This window comes from Patagioenas fasciata, chromosome 2, assembly GCF_037038585.1.
Source record: "Patagioenas fasciata isolate bPatFas1 chromosome 2, bPatFas1.hap1, whole genome shotgun sequence".
NCBI classification, from domain to species: Eukaryota; Metazoa; Chordata; class Aves; order Columbiformes; family Columbidae; genus Patagioenas; species Patagioenas fasciata.
Genome location: NC_092521.1, coordinates 142,728,346 through 142,742,192, shown reverse-complemented (window position 1 = coordinate 142,742,192; position 13,847 = coordinate 142,728,346). Strand labels below are relative to the sequence as shown.

Genomic DNA, 13,847 nt, shown 5'->3' with positions numbered 1-13,847 from the left:
CTTTGCTTTTTTTTTTTTTTAGGCTTAATAATTCTGTAACAACTTTCATCCAAACCAGTATGGTCTGGCTTCAAGCACCAGAACACCCTTCTTGCAGACTGCTCTGAGAGATGTATGCGTGTGCCTATCACCAAAATAAGTCGTTCCCCTCCTCTCCTGGACCCCTCGAAACAACGGACACACTGAACTTGCACCGTGGTCAGTCTGGCAGGCGAGTGCTAAAACCTGGGCAAGGTTTCTGAACTCCAGAGATGTGGAAATTCCTCTTTGCCTAGCCTTACCCACACCAGGGTATTGGCTGAATCTTCCATTTAAAGCTGGACTTTTGTCCTTCAAAAGCCAAGCAGTGTTTTCAAGAAAAACCAAAGGACATACTTAGAAATAATTCTGCTTACTGCACATTGACTTCCATCTCCTTATTCCACATTCCTTATTACTGAGGGTATTTTGCAGTTCAAGATGTTTTTAATCCTGTTTTTAGGAGCTATGTGTACAGGACAAAATATTTTACAGACAAATAAAAAATTGCAGGTAGCTGCTGTGAGGAGCTTACAATTGAAATGAGATGAAGGGCACAGCAGGAGCTGACAGTAAAAGAAGAGGGCTGAGGGGCAGAGAAGGAAGTTCATGGAGGCAATAAGCAGACGGAGAAAATTAAGGAGAGATCCTGTAGCTGATACTAGAATCATCTCAGAAAATGCCACGGCACAACAGGTTGAGACATCTGGTGAACAGTGAAAACCAGAAGCAGATCAGGCTACATGACACGCATGTTGCATGTGTCCCTAACAATGGAAAGGAAGAAAATACACCCAGCACAAGCAACGTCCCCTGGCGCACGATGCAGGTGCATCCAGGCATGGCCAGTGGGAACATCCCAGCACCACAGGGCTGGGAAAGGTGGAGTTCCCCACACCCAGACGGAGCTCATGCTTGAGTCCCAAGTCCGATGACCAGGGGAGATCCTAGCCAGAGCAGAGACACCAGCCCAGAGATCGAGCCGGTGTTTCAGAGGTGGTGGGGTTTTTGTTCTGGCTTCTCCTTGACTTCTTATGGCAAAACACCTGATCCATACACCCTCACCATGCTTTACTTGCACCAAATAAAAGAAATTCCTTGTTTTCGTAAACAGTACGATGAGTGTTGTATCTTTAACACTGTAATTTGCTCATGAGAGTTAACCTAGGATGGGATTCACAGGAAGCACTGGATAAAATTCACATTATAGCTAGTTTGGTAAGCTGTATCAGCAACAATAAAGACTGCTTCTGTGCCTGGACTTCAAAGAGACGGTTATCTCAGTCTGCAATCACCTGACAATGGCTAGAAAGAGAAAAATAGGAAAATCTAAGAAATGACTTGGCTTAAAAATGCCAGCTTATGTTTCAAGTCTGTAAATATGATCTAAAGTTCAAAAATTGTTTTGTTCCATTAAAATGGGTGAGAAATAGGCTGGTTGTAAGCTCCTGTTGGGGGGCTTGGAGGCTGGCTCTGGTTGGAGGTGGGGGTGGGGATGGGACAAGGTGGGTTTTAAGCACCAGTCATTTGAACACAGCTGCATTTCCTAGTGCCAGGTCAATTCCTTTGGACTACGAGCTACTGAATACAGAGCTATATGCTTCAACAAGACAAACTAACTGGTCTTAGCTATAGGCTAGGCCCAGATACTGGCTATAATAGGTCCCTGCTCCTCAACAGACACAGCCCCATGCATAATCTCGATGAAGAACAGTTTTCCCAGGGAGAAAAAAGCTTGAAATCAAATGAGAAAACCTCACACTAAACAACCTATCTGTGCTGAATTCATGCCACTCTACCATTTTTCTCGGCCCACAGGTGCAGCAGCCAGTCAGGGGCTGTACTGAAATAAGAGCTCAGCTGCAGGACAGAGAGACCCAGCAGCCCATGATGAACACGATGGCCACCCCTGCTGACGGGAGCCCTCCTGCTTGCTACGCACTCCCCCAAAAGGCCCTGTTGCACAAATTTTCCAGCCCATTTGTTTCCTGAAAGGAAAACCGTGGACACAGCAGGAGCAGGACTTTCCAGCTGCCCTCTCCAGGAGGCAGCTACCAAAAGGTGGTTGGTCCCCTTTGGGTGCAGCAGCTGGGTGCTGTGCCAGGGACCAGCGGCACAGCAGACACAAAGGCTACCTCAGCCTGGCTCTGCCTTCTCCCTCAAGCTCTGGCACACTCAAGTTAAACATGTCTTTGACAAGTTCAGTGTGATTTAGCTCTCCAGTCTGCTACGTAGCAGATTTTTAGTGCTCAAGATCACACTCAGCACCTCTGTTATATCTCGGTACACCAGGAATCAGCAACCTGTGGCACAGCAGAAATGTTTTCAAGCTTTTCTGTTTCATTTAATATAAAAAAAAGATAATAGTAAAATCCTCATGAAACCAAGCCACTGGATGGGATACTGTGAGTAGCATGTCATTGTCACCGTTTTGTCACATATCGCTTCATTGTTATTTGGAGAACTGTACTGCTAGCATGCCTTTTGGACTCCATTTACCAAAATTCAGCATTCCTTTAATCATAAAGAATTTCATGAATGCCATGATTTTATTTATAAACCATTTCAACAAAACTTTTCCAGTCAGTCAGACACAGCCAAAACCAGCCAAGTACCTCCACAAGGAATAATTATATATGATAACAAAGCATCAACACTTAAAGCTTTTCCTTCCTTTTGCCTCCTGAACATTATGATTATACCAGGAACTTACAATATCTTTATTTTTAACATCACCTCACTCTAGAGCATGGTAGCTTTCTGTTATTTGGGCATAAGGTTGCAAAAACCAGTACTTTCAAAGTTCTCACTGTCATAACTACTGTGCTGCAGATGCAACATAGTATCATGCAAAAAGAAATTTGGGCACTTACCAGCTATTGATCCAGCCAAGAGCAGATTTCCAGGGCTAACCCTCCCGTCTTCATTTGCAAGTGATGCTTTCAAATGAGCATAGCAGGGGAAGTAAATGGCAGAGAAGGGGATGTCACGCAAAAAACATGCCTTAGCACCCTGTGTTGAAAAAAATAACAAGTTTTGAGAATGAGCAAATTTAACATGATGAACTATGATCATCAGAGAACACAGCAACATTTTGTTTTGTTGCAAAGGCCTTATAGAAAAAGCAATTTCTCCTCTCAAAATTTTGAGAGACCCATGTATTTCACCATGCTGAGGAGTGTATTTATCTTGCCTACTTGTTCTCCCTCACTCCACTCCCTAATACTGTAGTTATTTGCTGGTAATAGAGAAAACGTCATGTGTTGGAATAAACTCTAATAACATCTTTGCAGAATTTTAAACAGTCGACATTGTCGCCATGCACCTCTGGGAGTCCAGGATGTGTCTGGAGAAGACTGAGCCACACGACAAGTCTGTCCCCTCTCATTCCCACCTACAACAAATACTTCAGCAAAAATAGTGCCCAGTCCACACATCTGTGCAGACACTGCAGTCCGTAACGCAACACATATTGAGGGAAAGAAAGAGAGTGGGGCTCTAACAGTAATTCTTTCACAGAACAGTAACACGATGATTTACTTGTGATTTTTAAAGTACAAGATATCTGTGATACAGTTTATTTCAAATAAGTTTCAGGTTTAATTTGCCTTGCTAGCAATTTGTGTAAGCAAGTTGCACAAACAGCCAACGAAGTTACGAGGAATACAGCTGGTTTTACATCTAAGAGGGTGGCAAACAGGCAAGGAAAGTTTTGGGGTAGCAGCAAGCAATCAACTGTTTTCCAAGCTGGAGGGAAAGAAAAAAAGCCACCGGGGGAGGTCAACTGAAACAAAATATCAAATAATATCCATGTTCCACCAGCAAAAGGGACTCGCAGTCTGCCTTTCCTCAATATGGAACACACCAGGACTGAGACCAGCAGGAAGGCGCAAACAGGAGGTGGCTTTGAAAAATGGACAAAATCTTTCAAGCTTGAGAAAGAAATAGTTTGTGGATGAGCCGAAGCCTCTCCTCTTTGAAGCAAGGGTGGAGTCATGGTGAAACTGCTTGAGGTTCATCCAAGGAGCCCTCCCGGGGTGCCCTTGTTAATGTACTTCTCTTGTGTGCAGGTCTACCAGGGCACAGCTCAGTGCCAGACATTTCACAGGGGACATGCTAATATCCACAGAATTTAATTAGATCTAATGATATGCCTAGACATATCTGTAAGCTTAGCTTGTACTATAACAGCAGTTAAAATACAGTGCTTATGCAAGCTGGATGCTGGTTATCAAGTAAAGACGTAAAATCTGCAAGGTGTCAGAAAAACTGAGAAGCTACCTTTAAGCAAGGCTGGGCAGGGGTGGGCGAGCAGGATGCGTGATGGGAAAACAAGGTCCTGCGAGATGCTAATAGTGCAGCCTGCAGTCAGAGGATGCCCCTGAGAAAATAAAGATTTGGCTAGAAACAGCCATTAGATCTTCTAGTCAGACTTTCTGCACGTGACAGGCTCGGTTACTGAGCGCAGTGAGCACAACACGCCCTGCCCAAGCCCCGCTGCTCTCCACCACCCTGTCTCAGCTTGTTTTTGACATTTTCAGACTGAGAACTGACCGCTTCCCCCGAGAGTCCGTGCAGAGGTTAATGACTCCTGCTGCTAAGACCCTTTGCCTTGCTGCTCAGCTGGATTTGCCTGATTTATGCTGCCAGTCGCTGGTTCTCATTACACCTTTCTAGGGACATGAAGGAAAATGCCACAAAGGCACTCGAAGCGCTGCCATTGCAGCTGCTCCGCTGTTCACCTGCGCTGAATGGGGTCATCAGTCAGGGAAGAACGCGATGCTGGGCTGGGTTCTTCTCTCAAAATTACCTGCAAAACCCATAGACTTCACCTTGAGGGCACAGAGAAGACACATGTTTTGTATTCACCAGCGACACAAGAATTCTGGCCTTTCGTGCACAACAGAAGCCCATTTTACAGTTTATCTTTAATCTTCACATAAAAAGAAAATAGTAGGGCTTATTCAAGTTCTGTATGAAAAAAGTAACTTTTTAATGATCAAAAGTCTGCACTGTATCTACCTCAGAAAAATTATGTAACTCACTAACAAAACATTCACAGACCAACATGGGTTCTTCAAAGATTTATTTTTAGAGCATGCTTTTCCTCAGAGCAAATCTCCTCTCTGCCTTTGCCCTCAGGGCATATTACTTTTATTTTCTTTGCAATGTTGTCATTAAACACTGCACACATTTTTTCCTTCGCACTTTTTTCATACTCTGAAATATCTTGACATAGTTAAAATAAGTTGGGGAAATCAATAAAGTCCAAATGCGAGCAACTCTTAACTCAACCTGAACTGCTAATACTCCTCCCCCTTCATTAAAAGGCTCTTTTTCATGAGGTAGAAATAGCATATTGTTAATATCAATAATAATCTATGTTCGGGTATGCAGAGAGGGAGGGATGTCCATCAACTTAGTAGGCTCAGTGCAAACAAAACGTGGATCAAAACTTGGATCCACTTTAATAATAACCCAGCTTGGCTCTGGTCCAGCATTGCAACAGTCTAAAGTTTCCCCCCCATCGCTTGGTTTAAAGTCTGGGAAAGCATGTTTAAAAGCAGGCCTCATTTAACTTCAAGTTAATCATCCGCAACCAGCCTAGGCCAATTAGGAAGGCTTAGGGAGATTGGCCACAGTATCTTGAAAAGCAAAAGAAACATTTATTTTTACTTCTCGCACCTTTTTGATGTGGACAACGTGCTGAAAGCCAAAAGGAGTTTTAATCAATCCCCAGTTTGCTGTAAGGATCATCCACCTGAGTTTATTCTGGCAGCCAAGGTGCAGACCTGCCAGGCATGAAATTGTTGGGAGATCCTGCACACCACGGCATGCGCCTCCTGCACACAACAGCCAGTTGGCTCCCATCTTCAATCTCTTTAATAACCTTAAAGCTCTTAATCTGGGATAGTATCTCACTAAATAAATCCACGGAGGAAAAAAAAAAAAAACAAACCAAGAAAAACAACCCTGATTGTCCAAGACTGAGATAAATAAGCCCAAATCAGTGCTGGGGCAGGTTCTTTAGCATGCTAATTCCTGCTTCTACCAGCTCTACCTGCAAATAAGGCCCTAAACAAACTATTTCTACTACAAGGGGAGGGTAATTATACTGACAAAGGCACCTCTGTGTCGGGTTGGGCAGAAGGAGCCGGCAGGTCTGGGAGTCGCGGGCTCACCCGAGTCTCCTGCAGTGAATGCACATTGTCTGGGGCAGGGGGAAAAATGCCAGACGGGGGGGACCCAGCAGCATTCGGGACAACAGTGGTGCACCTTGTCTGCCAGGGTTATTTAATGCTTCTGGCACCTGTACTTACAGCCACCCTCTCTCTCCTTTACAGGTTTAGAATTTATTTGGCATGTATAATTGTTATTTTGATGCTATAGCTACAAACAATAGGCAGCATGTCATTTCTTGATCATTTTGCATTCTTCTTGGGTTTTACTACAGACTTAACCCTTTGGAATCGGAGCCCTAACGGCACTTAACAGGTTCTGTAACAATCAGTCAAATATTACCGGTATTTGCTTTCAAGGGCTGTGATTTTTTCTACTCTAAAATGACATTGCCTTAAAACTGCTATAGGTTTCTATTCACATATTTTTATACTGATTGAGCACATCAACTTAGAGGAACAAAACGCTTACTTCAAATGCTGTGCCAGCAATTTAGTTTCCGCACAAAAATTACAGCACCTCTTAGTTGTAGGGGCTTTTGTTTTGTTATTTTCGAATAAAATTTTTGAAGAGCAGGTTCTCACATATGCCAACACAGCCACAAACTGGCATGGTGGATGCAAATTAACAGAACTCAAGACTTTTACTACTCTGTTTCCTATGTTTATCAGCCTGCTGTAAACCCACTACTTGAAGAGGTGAACTACCTCAGCTGTTATCAAAGCTGCCAGGCAGGAGCTTGGTACACAGCCTGTCATCTGAGATTACACTTTCCAGGTCAACGCACCAGAAGCCCCTTTATGAAGTTGTCAAAAAAGAAATGCAGAGGAGACTTCTGGAAACTTTTCTGACTAGCTTTTTGGAAATGCAAACTGTTGGTGGTATGGGCCAAAGCACGAATCTGAGCTAGTTACTTTCTGGTAATTGTAATCAGAAATATTACCATAACCAACATATCCTTTCCTCGAAGAATCATTTGCTACCGTATTATTTACCATCTTCTTGGGATCACAGAATAACTTTGTTCTGCAAAATTATGGAGTGGCACTGCCTGTTATGCTGTAAAGCACTATTCAGAATGATTGTTTATAAAAGCAGTAATATTTTATTAAACATTTCATGGCAGATATTATATGGCTACAAGTTTCTATGATGTACAAAGTAGGTGTACTTATAATGTGTATTTACATAAGCACTTTAAAGATACATTTCAAACCCAATAAAATCTAAATTCAATCTAAGTTAACGGGACTTTATGCATATGACTGGTTAAGACAGACAAAACCAGAAAATAGAGTAGCTGATCCTGTCCGATCACTTTAATATTCTACTGTGACCAGAAATTAAACAAAACCTATTACAAAAATACTGACAACCAGAAATATATCCTTTCTCATTTCTGCCAACACACATGACACTTTGCATTAGGTTAAGTGATATTTTCCCTGACTGGGATAAGCTGTCTCTATATTTTTAAAAATAGCTGTCATCTACAGAACATCTGTAGCTAAAGAAGAACTTACTAGTTGTAAGCCTCCATGCCCTGGTGCTTTCATAGCAATAATTACTAGCAGGAAGAAGACAAACAGAGGAAACAAATTCCTTCTCAAAAAGTGCTACTATGTGCCTCCACAAAGAGCAGCTGGGTTATGAGAACTACAATGTTTTAAAACACTTATTTACACAAGTAGTTCAGAATTTTAGACAAAGGCAGAAAAAAATATTTGCTTTCTAGCTTTAAAGAACTACAGGGATTCAACCCAGCAGTCAGTCTAATGAGCTGTATATGTCAAATCTTTTTATTGCTGGAATTAATGTGCATTTTATTCTGAAGCTGAATATCACTGCAGGATTGCTAGTATCTGAACTCCCAGTGAAGGCACAGTGAGTCTGGGAGGCAGCTCTGACTTTAAATTGTTGTATTTATTATGATGGACAATTAGTTGAAGTAAAAAAACCCCTCTGTTTTTTCCAGATCTACTGGTCTCCAGTTCTTTAGTGGGGAAAGAAGAAAAGGAGAGGAGATCTAATTATCTGGTCTGGACCTCTGTGCACCATAATAGCAACGTTCCCCCAAATAAAAACTTTTAGAGTTACAAAGGTACACTAAGATAATAATGATCTTCAAGGACAGTCTCCTCAAAGTACTAGGATGGTCCACTCCACTGTGCAGATGGTTGAGCAACCATGTCAGAAGGGCACAGGGGATGAACAGGGAACTGATGACTGAGCTCAAACGCAGAGAGTGAAAAGGAAGAAGAGGTGAGTATGGGCTACCCAGGAGAAATACAGAACCTCGGCTTTGGCATGTAGCAAATGGAGTCAGAAAAGCCAAGGGTCAGCTGGAGCTGGATCTAGAGAAGGGAGAGTAAAAAGGGCTTCTATAAACACATCAGCAGTGAAAGGACAACTAAACAAATTGTGAGGCTGTTGCTCAATGGGGACAGGAAACCCAGTGACAAAGTACATGGAAGGGGCAGAGAAATAACGTTTGCCTTGCTTTTTACTAGTAAAATCTGCCCTCGGGTCTCTCCACAAGCCTACCAGAAAAGTCTGCAGGAGCACAGCATCACCTACAGGCAGAGCACTTAAGCCATCTGCACATACACAATCTGTAAGACCAGAGGAGACACCTCCAATGGTGTCTAGACAGCTGGCTGATGTTGTGAGGCTTTTATTACCTTCAAAAGGTCAAGTCAGTCAAAGGGGTTCTGATGACTGGAAAAAGACAAACATAAACATCACACCCATCTTGAAAAGCAAGAAGGAAGATCCGGGAAACTACCAGCTGTTTGGCCACACCTCTGTCCCTGCAAGGTTTATGGAGCAAAATGCTCCTGGAAGCAACTTCCAAGCATAAGAAGGACAAGAGAGAGACTGGGAACACCAAATATGGATTTACCAAATCATGGCTGACCAACTTGCTTTCCAGACCTGTGGACTAGGGGACAGCAATGAATGTTGTAAATCTTGACTATAAGCAAGGCTTTTTGAGATGGTCTGCCATAGCACCTTCATGGTGGAACATGAGCCACACTCTCAGCAGCAGATGATACTGAACTGGTGGAGTAGCTAGTGTGCTATAGGGCAAGGCTGCCATACAGAGAGGCCCTCACACGAAGGAGAAGTAGGCCAAAAAGAACATCATGAAATTCAAATTAGCAAATGCAAAGTCCTGCATCTGGACTGGAACAGCCCTATGTAGGAGTACGAGCTGAGTCTGAGTGGCTAGAAAGCAGCTTTGGAGAAAATGTCTGGGGGGGTACTGGCGGCCAAGTTGAGTAAGGGGCAGCAACGCCTTTCTTTGCAGTAAAGACAGACAGCTACACTCTGGGCTGTAGCAGCAAGGGTGCAAGGGAAGCGATTATTCCCGTTCAGCAGAAGTGAGACCACATCTGGAGTCCTGCGTCCAGTTGTGGGCTCTCCAGTACAAGAAAGATATTGCTACACTGAAGTGAGTCCAGTGTGGGGCCATCAAGTCGACTGGGTAGCCCACGGTAGATGAGGAGAGGACGAGGGAACTCAGTGTGCCCAACTCTGAGAAAAGCAGGCTGGTGGGAGAGCTTACTGCTCTCTTCAGCTACTCAAAGGGAGGGTTCAAGGATGATAATTCTTCTTGGGGATGCACAGTGGAAAGATTAGAGACAATGGACAGAAGCTGGAACATGGTCAATTCCAGTTAGGTATTAGGGAAGGTAAGGGGGTTTTTGGCTTTGTTTGTTTATTTAAACCATGAAAGTGGTCAAATACTGTGTAGGGTTGCCCAGATGACCTCCAGACTGGTTTTCCACACAAATTATTCTGATTCTAGTGCCAAGTCTGCAAACAGAACGAAGCACAGAGCAGAGATCTCAGCAGAGTACTACTGTGAATTGCTTTGTGTCACTAGCATAGCAGAATGACCCAAAAGAACATTAATCTCACTCATACAGAGGGGCACCAAAACTACACAACCCAGCTTCTCAGTGATCCTCAAACAGCTATTTATTTGGACTAGACTGCCTGGATAATTACAATAATAATCAATACAAGATTCACTCAGCTGGATGCAAAAATAGTTTACATAGTATTTCCTGTGTTAATTTGTTGATATGAGACATAAGATTTATTTGTCTGTGCCTTGGTTTTCTCTGTTAATGCAAGACAGGAACACTGGAATTACCTAGATCAGAGGTATGTGGGCATTTTACTTTAAAATCCACAGAAAGTGCTTCATACGTAGAAATCAATACAAAATTTAAGAATTCAAACAACAAGCAGTAGATCTTGTTAAGACACGCAGACATTTGTCTCATGAAGTTAAGTCTAAAATACATAATTCTTTGCATCTTCTGTCTGCAGTTATAATTAATGAAAGTACATTCTTCTTCACTGACTACCACATGAGACTCTTACAGATTTTTACCCAGATTTCAGCATAAAAGATTCATAGGAACTATGCAGAGCATGCTGGATTGATCTGTGGTGGTAAGAACAGCTTTCGAGATGATTTATTTCTGAAATGGGAAAAGAGAATTTTCACTGCAGTCCTTAAACATGGTAATAGAAACAGCACCAAAGCAGAGCAAGAGAAACAGAACACTGGTGTGCAGCAGACTGGATGACCACTCCTCATTTAAGGGGTTTGTAACCATCAACACAGAAGTAAACTCACATTGATGAGCAATGGAAACAGTTCAGCTATACTATTATACCACGATATTTCCGCTCTCATTAGTAGAACACTTATTATTATTTGATGTTCACCTGGTCATTATCCTCACTAAGTTAATTTACTAAAAGCACCACTAGAGAAGGTAGCACCTACCATATCTAGTCTTGGCTGAAATTAATTTTAGATGATTAATGCCTCTGGGCAGTGTTTCGGGGGGCTGGTGACCTACACGCAATGAGTTATTAATCCCTGCCTGGCCTCACCAGCACTGCCAGCCTCAGCACAAGCATTCGGAACAGGACTGCTTTTGCCCCTAATGCTGCTCCTATGGGAGCTGCACCTATAAGTAGTATAGAACTCCTTGGATACAGCCTGATGGGCTCCCCACGCCATGAAGCCTCTTCCCTTTGCCTGGGTACAACCATCGTCAGGAGCTAGAGAGTGAGCTGGTCTGGGTTCAAGTTAAATGAAGCCAGGAGGAGGAGGAGGTGGCTTTACTTTCAATGAGTTTTCCTGCACCATGAGGCTGCACCTACACTCTTACTGGCACCCAGGACAGGGGCATACAGGTTTGCCATTTTCTTTTTGGTGGATAACAGCACAAACCTGCCCAATAACAGAGCTAGCAGTGACTAAGGGTGCACTTGGACACAAGCCTTCTGATGTGGCCTCTGCTCTGTTGGGTAGATGACTGTGATTGCCAAGTTAAATTCTCTAGTTTCATCAAATCAGCCAAGTTTTATAGGCAATGAATCCAAATTGGACATTAAAAAAGACATGGAGCTGGGGGAAGAGGTGGAAAAGATGCAGAAACAGAGACAACAGAAGAGCAAAACAAATATCCCTTCTGTGCCTTTTTTTTTTTTTTTTTTTTTGGGGGGGGGAATGGACTTAAAACTGTGTTGCTTGTGAATGAATAACTGCCTCTTCCAATGCAACATAGTGCTCTAACCAGGTCCTCTACAGGTATATTCCTTACAAATATTCACCAAGTATCTACTCTAGAAAACAGACATAATTCATGTCTCAACCTGAGACATTAATGCCATTTAAAAATGGAAAAATGTAGCAAACTCTGCTCAGCCACCAAAAGCAGGTATTGAGGAAAAAAATGGTAAAAATACTAACTTTAGTAAACTAGTTCATCACTCTTTTTCATTTTATGTTCTATTTTTACTGGTCCAAATAAAAGTCAGTAGTTGCCCTCCATTCCTGCAGAGCCTCAGGGCCGGAGACTGTTTACCATATCCACGTTTTCAGTTGTAAATGTTGACCTGCTCAACACCATAATGCCATTTACTAGGAGTTTACACAATAGCATCAGCTTCAGTAAAACACCTAAAAAATTAGCAAGTCAATTTAAAGCGAAAACCAACTCCCCAGCAAATCCTATTCAGATCTGCAACTTCTCCCCAGGCCAAAACACACATACATCTCCTGGCAGGCAGGCCTCCTCTTTGTAATGGTAACAGGACAATTGGAAAGGATTGGATGCTTTAAAATGGCGATGGAATTTAAATAATGTAGGGGAGGGGGATGGGGCTCATTCGTTGGTTTTAGTAGCATCTTCAGTTTAGAGTTGAACTGCTGTGAGCAATAAAGAGAGGAATACTGTCCGCTGCACTGCAAACACTGAGACAAATGGGTAGTGTGGAAGCTTCCTCCTGAGAAGGAGGCTGTAGAATCTGAAGAAACACCACACGGTGCTCTGCAGTATGTGGCATTCCTTACAGTTTTTGTTTCAATACTGTGCATAATGGCTATCTCAAAGTGCTCCAAGACCTTTCATACTCCTCCATATCTAGTCCTCTCCATCTAAAAGCAGAAGGCAGTATGTTAATCCTTTAAATTGCTTGCAGCATACACCCTAATGGATACAACAGAAGATGCTTCTAATCCTGCTGCAGTCTAACATTAAACCTAACTTCTTTTTTATATGGCTCATCCATATCTATATATCTCACGTATCTACGTGAGAACAGTAATGTAGAAAGCAGAATTGTAGCATTTGTAGTATACACTCATGAAAGCAACTTCTCTTGGTATTATTTGTGGCAATGTTCTAAACCAGCAAGGTGAAGCTTGCTTTAAGTAGTTTATGCTGGGCTCCTACTGTCTGTATTTCGTCACTATTATTGTGTTGAAATTAATTCCTAGCACCTGATTAATAATGACATCTGGGAAAGTTGCTGAATCAAACATAGAAGAGCAGAAACAGACCCCCAAAATTGTGAGCTCTGTATCATGAAGCAGACGAAAATACATTTATTTCTACACCAGGCAGTAATCAGGAATAACAAACTAATCCTCAAAGAATGATACTTATACCTGCTGAAGTGAGAAAAGAAATCTTAGTAAGATTCACAATCACATGCTTAAAAAAACAAGACAGTTTCTTCCCTTAAGTAGAAAGGAAAAATGAAGATACAGTATCACATAACAAGGAAGAATTTAAAAGACAAGTACAACCGTGTCCACTTATGAAAGTCTGTGAGAATAATGAAATGACAGTTTGGTTTGAAATATTCATAATTGGCTTTTAATTAATGTATATAAATTTAAAAACCATACCTTGTAGAGACCAAAGAAGCCTAAGTCCCGTAATACAGTGAGGGCGCTAACTCGTGGACCAGTAGTAATTTCTCCAGCCACTTGTAATCTAATCTTGACAATTTCCAATGGATTGGTAAAGATCACTTGAGAACCTCCAGCCTGAAATTAAAAGTGGAAGGCAGTACATTAACTTTGCATCCTTCGCAGTGTAAGTACTGTTACGTTCCAGAGAAGACATTTTCAGTCCTGCTGCAGTCAGTTAAGCTATTGGCGGACAAGAGTTTGAGCATTAGTTAATAAACTGCAGTTCACAAGGTAAGAAACCTACCACTCCACAAGCTGAGTGGTCAGGAAAAGCAGCAAGGAAACGGCCCAGCCACCACAGGACACTGCAGCACATCAGACAGACACACTAGCTCAATTCTTGCTGCAAGAACACATT

The 13,847-nt window shown here is 42.4% G+C and overlaps 1 protein-coding gene across 2 annotated transcripts in view; it reads right to left on the bottom strand.

Annotated features, from left to right (window-relative positions):
• The window catches only part of SLC25A13 (solute carrier family 25 member 13), a 100,945-nt gene that overhangs the window by 3,165 nt on the left and 83,933 nt on the right, over positions 1–13,847 (bottom strand). For both annotated transcript variants that reach the window (XM_065832432.2, XM_065832431.2), the window contains 2 exons: positions 13,424–13,564; positions 2,892–3,030 (listed from right to left, as the gene is read on the bottom strand). In XM_065832432.2, coding sequence (XP_065688504.1) covers positions 2,892–3,030; positions 13,424–13,564 — 280 coding nt within the window. The remainder of the gene's footprint in view (positions 1–2,891; positions 3,031–13,423; positions 13,565–13,847) is intronic.